We start from the raw sequence: 10741 nt of genomic DNA, 5'->3' as shown, positions 1-10741 counted from the left end.
AGGGAAAAAAAGTAGTTATTCCTTAATTCTATAAAAAAATAAAAAAGATGAAGATAGAAATAATATGAAAAGCTTTATCTTTGTCGGGGTGTAAGCAAGCTGAGTCAGTTTGCTTACTGTTTGAACTCGGCTCGGTGAAAGTTGAACTCGGCCTTATCGAGTCTAAAGCCTTTCTACATAGACAATAGCCAAAGCCCACGCGATAGAGCCCACATAATTATTAGCCCAAGCCCATATGATTAAACCCATATTACTCTTAAATATTATTTTACAATTTTTTTCTAATAAAAAAATAGAAGTCTTTTACACTTAAATATTATTAGAAAGAAGAAGAAGTTGATTTCCATCCTCTGTCTCTGTCTCTCCTTTTATTTTATATTTTTATTTTTATTTTCCCCTTTATTGCTCCCGCCGTCGCTTCCCCCTCAGCCCTAAGTCTCTTTTTCTCCCCTGCTCCCGCTCCCCGCTCGGCTTCTCCTCTTCTCGTGCCGCCGTTCACGCCGTCCCTCTCCGTTCCCTTTGCTCTGCCCTCCCTCTCCGTTCGCTGCTCCCTGCTCATCGCCGCTGCTTGGATCACCGCCTCCACCGCTGCTGCTTGTTGCTCTCCAGTTGCTTGTCGGCGCCTCCGTCCCCGCTGTTCGTCCCGAGCCTAAACGAAAACGAGACAAGCCGAGCTTGAGCCTGCTATATTCGGGCTCGGCTCGGCTGGTTGGAGACGATGGGAGCGGATATGGCCGACGGAGATGCAGGTTACCAAGAAATACAGGAAGTCGATTTCACTGATAATGAGTTAGTCCATCATGTCAGGAATGCCCTCAAGTCAATTACAAAGGTTAGTCTTTTTAGAATTATACATACGGCGTGATGATTTATGATGCTAATTAGAAAGCTCCGATAATTACTCTAGTGGTTGAGTTAGCACTTGTTTCATCTTGGATTCCTCCTAAGCACGAGAATTACTGTGGATCTTGGAAGTGGCATCTCCAATTGCTATTGTGGATAAAGCAGAAGCTTTTAATGAAAGAGTACTAATTTTCTTCATAATGTGTTTGTTAATTATTTTTTTTATTGCATATCCGAGTTCTGCGAACCCAACATGAAGAGTTTCACTTCTAAGCATTCTTGATATTTACCTGGTTGGGTTTTGTTGATGGCAGGGTGACAGCAGAGGTTATGATGAGCTCATTGGGGTAATGCATCATAAAGAGCGTCTTTCAGCAGATGAAGTGGCCATGCTTGTGGTAGGTTTTGCACGCTCGATTTCTGTCGCAAGTCAACATCCTTTTCATTTGTTGTTTTGGCTCTAAATGGAGTGTCTTTGCTTGCCAGACATGCTTGAAGACACTCTCTGGTGCTGTTTCCTCCATAGATTTTACGCACCACGAGTCTCTTCTTTCTACGGTAAGTAAGAAATTTTCATTTTTTATATTGCCATAGTCTTAATGACTGATGGGGATTCTATCTATAATACCATTTTGTTTTAACAGATATTCAGCATGAGCATGTGGAACTATGTGCCTGAAATCATGGATGCATTGACCAACTTAATCATATCCCTGGTTTGTGGTTTAACACTTTTCCTTTATGTTAACGGGTTTTTAGGAATATGTTTTCTGACAATTAATCTTTTGTTAATTTTATTTCATGTCAGGCTGCTTCAAATGGAAGATATGTTGATCCATGTTTGAATATGCTGTTACAGAATTTCATTCCACCATATTCATTCTTACGCTGGCTGAAACAACCACGTGGACTTTCAATTAAAAACCAAGTTCTGTCTCGAGTGCATTCTGCCCTTGAGAGCATAACTGGTCTGGTTCCTCTTGCTCCGATGAGATTATCGTCATTAGTTGTCGAGAGGATGCCTCTTTTAGGTGCTACAGAAGAAGTAAGTCCATCATTCGCTTTTTTTTTTCTTATTGTTTTTCAAAAAGAATTCTTGGAAATCCTTTGTTTTTACTCTGTAAAAGATCTTTGTGGGTTTATTGCCTGGAGGAATGTGTCTTATTCAGTGAGCCAATTTGTGTAATCCTTGGATCTCATTGAGGAAGATGTGTCGTTCTTTTTGGCAGGTGGTCATGATGTACATGGAGAACATGTTCAGACTAGAGAGTGGTTCAATCGGACTGCTTGTTGGGAGCACTATGCTAATGGCTGTGGTGGATCGTCTGAGAGATTTAGATGTGAGTATATATTGGCATGACGTATCACTAACATATTATTGAGATTGGATATTGAATTGATTGGTTTTCTATTTGTACTGATTATAGTTGGATATCACATGGGAAGACATTTTGCAAGATGATGCTGGCAAGGGAATATTTCAATTAGAATTGGAGGATATGGATGAGATTGAAGATGAATTCGAAAATGATGGTGGTGGAGTAAGTTTACCTCCAAACTGGATCATCGAACTTCATATTGTATTTAGCTTGTAATATGGTTTGATAATCTTGTGTTTATTCTAACCGAAGTTGGTAATGCAGCTTCCAGGAGCATACACAAATAGGAAGGGTCTTTCTGGTAATGTGGTTGCCAAGAAGTTAGATGACCTGTTGGCCTTAACCTTCGAGCATCTTGAATCTTGTAAAACACAAGGCCGCTTGAATGAGGTTTTAGTTAATCTAAGATTTATTTAAAATGCTTCCACGAAGTTCTTGGTCTTGTAATTTTTTCTCTGAATGTTGCTGATAATTCTTCTTATAAAAGAATAACTTATGCTTAGTCTCCTCATGTAGGTATTTGAGATTCTTCTCCAATCATTTCGCACAACAGTTCTCACTGCATACAAGTCCAAATTTACCCAGGTGAATGATAAGTTATCACCTAATTTATACATGTTGGAGAGAACCTGCTGCTAACGACTCATGAGACTCCTGGACTTCATTATATGCAGTTTGTGATGTTTTATGCCTGTGCCTTGGATCCTGAAAATTGCGGTGTAAAATTTGCAAGGACGCTTGCGGATATCTTTACGTGCACTGACTATCCTCCAATGACTAGGTAACATGAAATTCGCTGCTGTTAAGAATGTCCATTATACCTTTCCTAGTTGCCAAGCCATGGTTGAGTCCTCATCTCTCTCATTATAAATTTTGTAGAGGTTTCATGTTGTAAGTCATTGGTGGTTGCCGATGGGTGGTTTGGCATAGGAAGCGCATTCATTCTTTTGATTTTGAGATAAGTATGGCTGACGCTTATGTTTTGTGATACTGCAGGATGAGTGCAGTCGCTTATCTTGCCAGCTATATGGCTCGTGGAAAGTTCATTTCCACCAATTTCACAGTGGCAATGTTGAGAAGGTAGGCGCATTGTTGGTCATTTGATTCATGATTGCCTGTTTGAAATCATATATCTGATTGATAAGGTTTTCTTAAAATGGATGATAGGTTGGTTGATTGGTGTTCGGAGTACTGCAAAATTCAGAATGGTGATATTAATCCAGAACTTCACCGTGTATTTTACTCAGGTTGCCAGGTATAATTTGCTCTTCGCTTAAAATCATAGCAGGTGCATATCTTACGCTATTTTCGAAAAGACTCTGTAACATTATTGTGCATGTTTGTTTGAACTTTAATCTTGGAACATCGAAAACACTCAGCTTCTGAAACGCCATTCCTTCACCTCTCTAGATTTTGTGAGTAATCTTCATGATAGTTATCTATCTGGCATTGGTCAGTGAACTGGTTGTGACATGGTCATGTGTAGATGGGTCCCACAGGGGTTCAGCTTGACCAACCCATGGTTTGTGATGTAGTTATACTTACAATATGTAAGAGTTATGTTTGGTTCGTTCACAGATTCTGCCAGGTTTTTGGCAGATTTCTCAATTCATATGCAAAAGGGTTCATGTTTTAATAACTGGACCTGCTGCATGGTGAGTTCCCAGTTGAACTGAACAGGACTATGTCCATCTTGCTAGTGATAACTATGTTCTCATCTTAGTTGCTTAAATCCTTGAGTTGTCCCCTGTTTTCAACTCTCATCTGCAGTGGCTCTATTCTCTGTTGTCTTCCCTACATTTTAATCCCATTACATCTTGAGTCTCTTGAGTTTAATTGTGTGTCTTTGCCTTCAATGCATCATCTGGTGGCTAGACTGCTTCTGTCTTTCATATGCACACCTCTTTCACAGTGATACACCTTTACGAGACTTGCCTCTCAAAATTGTATTTATGATATTTTCTTTGTTATGGTCCACTTATTCCATGGTTATTTCTTGGCCAAATAATTGAGTTTCTTTCTTCGATAGATATTGTAAACGAACATTTGATTCTATATACTTCATTGTCAGATTTGCTTCGACGTAAGGGCATGTTCTTAACTTCCTAACGTAAATTATTTGATTTCCATGGAATCTATATGAAGTATTTGAGCACTAAACACTCTGCCTCACAGGCCATCATGTATGTGCTTTGCTTCCGAATGAGATCGTTGGTGAATGTCCCTTGGCTCAAGTCACAGCTTTCCCAGATGCCTTTAGAATCCATTCTTAAGCATAGATTGAATCCCCTAATGGTAAGAGCATCTGTTCTCCAGATTATAACTATGATGGCCAGTTATTGTAGTTTTATAATTCATTCTTGTACACAGCTCTGTGCTCATTTGTTTCCTATATAACAGGTCTGTTTGCCATCCGTAGTGGTAGAGTTTCTAAGGCAGGCAAAGGCAGCTAACCTATATACGGTATCAAAGACATTCATCTTCAATGATGTACTGGAGTCGGAGCTTTCAAGGGCCTTTGGTGGATTGGAGAGGCTGGACATGTTTTTCCCATTCGATCCGTGCTTGCTAAAGAAGAGTGACAGGTTTGCTTAAACTTCATATTTTGGTTTCTGGTTCTGTGTCAATACTAGGGTTGGTTGTTTTGCCTACAAACTGCTCCTCTTCAAAAATAATGGGAATAAAAATGCAGTTGCTTGTTATGTCGGCTGAATTCTTTGGATTCAAATGGCATAGAGAATGATTAGGGCAGTGGCTCATAGTAAACATCTGAGTCTCCATGTACATTGTTAGAATGAGTTCGGGAACTTTTGAGGAAAATGTTACTGCTGCTGCTGGCTTACTTGGATAGTTTACTTTTCCGGGGCATTTTTTTCTGTAGATATATCCGTCCAAGCTACATATTCTGGTCCATGGTTCAAACAAGCTATGAGGATGACGAAGAGGGCAGCAGCGAGGAAGACGATGAAGAGGAGGCCTTTCCTGAGAGGAACTCTAGGGATCACGAGATGGCCACGAGTTTCGGTGAGCGAGAAGACTTTGATATTGACGAATTTGACCATGCATTGAACAAGATGTCCATTACACCCAAGACCTACAAGTGGGGTGGGGACATGCAACCCCTCACCCGAATGCCCTCAAAGCTCAGGCCCTCCACTAGTCCAGAGTCCTTGTGATTTATTGGAGAGCCGGTCAAGTGAATACGCTCAAGATGTTATTGATTGGCAGGGAAGATCTCTACAAGACCTGGTCTAACGGATGCGGTTGTTTGTTCTTGGTTCCATACACGTGTCCTATATAAGCTTACGATTATGAGCATCTCCGCTGTAGAGTTTAGCTTAGATTGGGTGCAGGAAGGTTTGAGTAGGATACATCCTCTTTTAGGTTTTCTCTATCCCTTTTCTTTGTTTATGTGATCCCTTAGAGTTAGGGTTGGTCCAAAGGGAAGTATGTAACATTGATTGAGGTATCTGCAAGTGGGAACTCTTCTAATATGAGACATACATATGTATTTTAAAACTTTTGCCAGTGCAAGGAGTGAAATGCCGGCGGAACATTGATGCATCTCCTTGTGTATCGACTCTGTGCATCGATTATGATACCGCACGAATAAAACTAGGTAGCAATATTAATTTCCTGGATTATACTCTCCTGGATTCCCAATGTTGTATTTCGGAGATGTAAGCAGTGAGAAAAAGGTTTTTAATGTATTACCTACAAAGTAATAATTTCTGCCCTAACGTCGTACGATGGAACTTTCTGTTTGAATGTAGAGGCACAAATATATTGTATATTTCTTCATTCGATAGCGTTACTTTTTCTTCTTTTTTTTCCATGTCTGAGCTGCATCAGCAGTACGCCAGTGACGAGATAAAAGGTATACAGTTACAATCGGTCTAAACAAGTCGAACAAATAAGTTCGTGCCTTCTGCAAAATTAGCCAGCAGAGCAATGCTTTGTAAATCGATTGGAAACGGGACGAAAATGCGGCGATCTGAATGATTTGTAGCAAGAAATTAAAGTCTTACCGAAAAAGAAAGAAGCCGTATCTGTCCCAAGTAAATCATAAATATCGTGGCAAAGCAAATATTTCTTGTTTAAATGTTGCAGACAAAGTTGCCCAGGGAAAACACTGCAGACTACAAATGCTGCATTATATCTAATGAAAGACTTTGCGATTAGATTACCGGAACTTAATTAATCGTATACTCAATATCAGTAGATTCTCCCGTATTAATGCAAATAGACAGTTTGTCTAGCCTTTTTGCCCGTGCGATACACGGGTTATTTGTTTAGAGTAATTATTTTTAGATGAATTTTTAAAAATTTTGACATCATAATTAAAATTTTAATTTCATTAAGATATATATATATTTTTCCTTAAACTGGAAGCATTCAAATATTAGTGCATACAATAATAAATTCAGAATAATTGGAAATGAATTATAATACCAAATATGAATGAAGAAAATGATATTACTCATAAAACATATTACATTTTCTTAAATATCAATGTCTAAAAAATTCTAATAGATGACCTCCATGTATTGAGTAAAAATAAAAGAATTGCAAATCATCTATTTTTAATAATTTTTAAATAGATTTATCTATTACTATTTCAAAAGTGTTCCATATTTATTGCATATAGTAAATTTTTATTTTAATTACTAATTATGTCGAATTTTTTTATAGATATTTATTTGAAATTGTATTTTTATAAATAAATTTTGAGATTATAAATTTTAAATCAAGAATGTAATAAAATTATTATGTATTTAAAGATTTATATGCATTTACTAATTTAGTCTCAATTGTATATACATTTTATAATTTTTTATTTAGATATTTATCTTATACGATATATAAAATTACTTTTCTAACCTGATTTGTTATAGGGAATACAACTTTATATATATATATATATATATATTAGTTTTCTATCCCGTACTTTGCCTAGGTTCGTTTTTCATATAATCCTATGTCATTTATTTTTGCAATTATTTAATTTTGAAACACAATTTTTCTAATTAAAAATAATAAAATAAAATAAATTATTAATTATAATTTCAAATATTTATCTTAGCAAAATTTTGTTAAAAATTAGAGTAAGTTTATTTTTTTTTGTCGCATAACAAGCTAATTATTATAATATTATCTAAAACTATTTATTTCAATTGAGTGCATCATCTTTTTTTTTTGTTGTTAATTATCAAATATAGATTGATAAATATTAAGTTTAGTAATTAGATAGAACTTTATTTCGCTCATTTTTTAAAACAATATTTATGAGATTCTTATTTTTTAAATTTTATTTTTATTGTACTTATGAGTTTAAGCTTATAGTGCTATATCGTTATATTTTTCATTTATAAGACCATGAAATTTTTGAAAAATTGTATTTTTTATATATGAGTTAAAAAATTTATATATCGTTTTTATAAAAATTATTTTGAATTTTGAAAAACATATTGACTTCTTAACACTGTAAAATATTTTTAATAATTAATTTCAAATTTCATACAGTAATTAAATAATAAAAATAGAGTAATTTTGCATGGTTAATATATATTTTCAACAAATAGTCTCAATTAGTAAGCATTATATTATATATTTATTTAATAGTAAGTATATTAGAGAGATTTATTGTAGATGAACAAGTTCATAATATTTACTTGGGAAAATAGCCTCATATAGTATAGTTTTTACCTTATTTTCACTTCCTAGTACATTTTTAAAAGTTATCACGATGTAGCACAAATCACCATTTTATTCCCGGATCTAGCACACCGTTAAATTCCGTTTGAAAACCTTACTAACGTCTTCTAACGCCGTCAAACTTAACTGACGGTGGGTCTTCTTTTTCCTCCTCCTCCCTCATCCATCAAGACTCTGCTTTCAAGCTCTTCCAGATCAACTGATTTCCTCCTCCCAAGGCTCTCTCCAACTCCTTTCCTCGGTAATTTTCACCGCCGCCTCTTCTCCCCTATTCACGAGGAGTCTCCTTCTCATCCTCTTTTTTTTTTCTTCGATTTCTTCACAACAAAACCCTATAATAATTGAAGAGCAAATTCATGGGATAAATCCTTTTTAGTTTCTCCGATTGAGGGAGAGGAAGCAAGTTTCGATCGCAAACGTTTCTTGTTTGGGTTAGTGGGTTGGTGTTTCGAAATTCATTTGTCGATTGTTTCAGAAACAGGGATTAGGTGGCACATTTGGTGTTTCCAAATTCATTTTTCAGGAACTCACTCGCGTCTACTCTCTAGGCTGGAAGTTTGTTAGGAGAAGAATTTTGCTTTTTGTACTTAAGCTTCGCATTCTATGTTTCGGGTATTCATGAGAGACCACTAGATTCACCACGACAATCAATGCACTATTGCATTCATCCAAAGCGTTGTGTTTCAAATTCATCTACCACTAAAATAACTTCAGAGTTTTGGAAAAGTTTGAATTCAAGTCGGCTACCAACAATCAAGCAAATCTTGAGTCCGGATGCGGCCGAGATGTCTTTCACTGCAAGTGGCAAGACAGTCAGGGATGGAACATAGAACAGCGGGAGCCACCTTTGGATGAAGATAAGGGCTGCCTCAAAGAATCCCATCAAGCCAGCCGCTGTCGGGACGACCGAGTTCAGAATGACAAGAACAGAGAATATGCAGAACATCCCGAACAGAGCGCTCGGGAACTTGATGGCGGCTGCGACGAATGCCTTTTTGAGAAACTTGTCCTTTGCCAGGATTATGCCAAGTGTCACGAGCAAGTGCAGTAGCCAAAACACCTAATGAATGCGAACATTGTCAAAATGAACTGCAGTCAATTCGATTCTATTCGGTTCAATTCAATGCTACCTTCTGAGATATTGCAGAAGCAGTACCGTCGATTTCAGCTCCGGCTGACTTCACCGAAACTATTCGATCGGAGTGAACCTCATCAGAACCCACTTGCAGAAACCTCGTACAGAGCCCCATCCCTCCGATGGTTGAGGATGATTTTCGGGCAAGGGATGGTTTGTGAGAGGCCCCCTGACATTCTTGAAGGGAACATAGGAAGCTTGCAGAGGTCGAAATCTTCCGAGTCGAGGAAGTGAATGATGGTGGAGGGTATTTTGAAACACAAACCCACCAACCCGAACAAGAAATGATTGCGATCGGAACCTGCTTCCTCTCCCTCAATCAAAGAAAGGATTTATCCCATGAATTTGCTCTTCAGTTATTCTAGGGTTTTGTGGTGGAGAAATTGAAGGAAAGAAAAGAGGATGAGAAAGAGACTCCTCGTGAGTAGGGGAGAAGAGGCGGATGGCGAAGATTGCCGAGAAAAGGAGTTGGAGAAGGCCGCGGGAGGAGGAAATCGGTGGAACTGAAGGAGCTCGGAAGCAGAGTCGTGAAGGAGGAGGGAGGAGGAGGAGGAGGAAGAAGACTCGCCGTCAGTTAAGTTTGACGGTGTTAGAAGACATTAGTAAGGTTTTTAGACGGAGTTTAATGATGTGTTAGATCCGGGAATAAAATGATGATTCGTGCTAGATCGTGATAACTTTTAAAAACGTGCTGGGAAATGAAAATAAGATAAAAACTGTGTTATATGAAGCTATTTTCCCTATTTACTTCCTTACCCATTTTTTAAATATGTAAATTTTGTGATGTCTTTGTTTAACTTTTTATATTATCATAAGTTCATAAATAATAATAACAATTTTAATCTTGTAATAGAAATTAGGTTAACATCTAATTAAATAAATGAAAATCACATGATTAAATCAACTATATTTTGTTCACTGACGAGAGATCATTTATTAATGGGGTATTTACCTAAAATGACCTATGATTTGCCCCATCTTGTCAAATATATCATATGTTTTTTTTTGTCAAATCTATCCCATAGTTTATTTTTTGCATCAAATCTATCCCGGCGTTATCTTTTCCGTCGACATCTAACGGCCGTACTGACGTGGCGCCTACGTGGCAAGTATGGCCCACTATCTCTCCACGTGACACGTCAACACGACCGTTAGATGTTGGCGGAAAAGATAACGACGTGATAGATTTGATGCAAAAAGTAAACCATGTGATAGATTTGACAAAAAAAGAGCATGTGATAGATTTGACAAAAATAAAACATATGATAGATTTGACAAAACGGACAAACCATGAGCCATTTTAGGTAAAAACCCATTTATTAATATAGGAGTCAACTTTAGTTATATGACCATAAGTTCGTAGAATTAGTGATTTATTATCTTTTTGGATATTTTTATTTTTTTGGAAAATTTTTAGTGCTCTATCTTTATATTATTATATGCGGTTTCATCTTTTCACACATTTATATAATAATTATACATATATATATTTTAAAAATAATTTGCTTCTTAAAAATCATAAAATTATCAAAAAATAGTTTAGTTTCACACAATAATTTTTGAATAATAATCTTCGATGAAGTTGGACTAATTAACTTATTCAATATTTTTTCTTTTAAATTTCTCTTACAAATTTGATTTATACATTTTTATACTCAATTTCATATGT

General features: G+C 36.6%; 2 protein-coding genes across 3 annotated transcripts; one reads left to right on the top strand and one right to left on the bottom strand.

Moving 5' to 3' along the window:
- The first annotated feature begins 362 nt into the window (after positions 1 to 362).
- LOC116188225 (RNA polymerase I-specific transcription initiation factor rrn3) lies at positions 363 to 5863 on the top strand. 2 transcript variants are annotated; one of them, XM_031517438.1, is made up of 15 exons: positions 363 to 832; positions 1158 to 1241; positions 1330 to 1401; positions 1488 to 1559; positions 1703 to 1888; positions 2073 to 2183; positions 2271 to 2384; positions 2487 to 2612; positions 2739 to 2807; positions 2897 to 3003; positions 3219 to 3302; positions 3390 to 3477; positions 4398 to 4517; positions 4623 to 4807; positions 5104 to 5863. In XM_031517438.1, exons 1-15 carry the CDS (start codon positions 719 to 721, stop codon positions 5396 to 5398), a joined length of 1827 nt encoding a protein of 608 aa, XP_031373298.1. In that variant the 5' UTR covers positions 363 to 718; the 3' UTR covers positions 5399 to 5863. The 2 variants fall into 2 exon arrangements, with proteins under 2 accessions (XP_031373298.1, XP_031373297.1); XM_031517437.1 differs by having other exon boundaries at positions 1652 to 1888.
- Positions 5864 to 8571: 2708 nt separating this feature from the next.
- On the bottom strand, positions 8572 to 9661 carry LOC116187108 (plastidal glycolate/glycerate translocator 1, chloroplastic-like). Its single transcript, XM_031515706.1, has 2 exons — positions 9068 to 9661; positions 8572 to 8997 (listed from the first exon to the last, which is right to left on the bottom strand). The coding sequence occupies exons 1-2, from the start codon at positions 9185 to 9187 to the stop codon at positions 8602 to 8604; spliced, it is 516 nt and encodes a 171-aa protein (XP_031371566.1). The 5' UTR covers positions 9188 to 9661; the 3' UTR covers positions 8572 to 8601.
- Between the last annotated feature and the right edge of the window lie 1080 nt (positions 9662 to 10741).

Source organism: Punica granatum, chromosome 8, assembly GCF_007655135.1.
Source record: "Punica granatum isolate Tunisia-2019 chromosome 8, ASM765513v2, whole genome shotgun sequence".
Taxonomy (NCBI): Eukaryota; Viridiplantae; Streptophyta; class Magnoliopsida; order Myrtales; family Lythraceae; genus Punica; species Punica granatum.
Note: the sequence above shows the minus strand (reverse complement) of the source record. Positions and strands in the feature narration are given on the sequence as shown.

Coding starts and splice junctions, on each gene's coding strand:
- LOC116188225 (XM_031517437.1), top strand. CDS start 719: ATGGGAGCGGATATGGCCGACGGAGATGCAGGTTACCAAGAAATACAG. Junction 1,889..2,072: donor TTTTAGGTGCTACAGAAGAA/GTAAGTCCATCA, acceptor TCTTTTTGGCAG/GTGGTCATGATGTACATGGA. Junction 2,808..2,896: donor ACAAGTCCAAATTTACCCAG/GTGAATGATAAG, acceptor CATTATATGCAG/TTTGTGATGTTTTATGCCTG.
- LOC116187108 (XM_031515706.1), bottom strand. CDS start 9,187: ATGGGGCTCTGTACGAGGTTTCTGCAAGTGGGTTCTGATGAGGTTCAC. Junction 8,998..9,067: donor CTTCTGCAATATCTCAGAAG/GTAGCATTGAAT, acceptor CGCATTCATTAG/GTGTTTTGGCTACTGCACTT.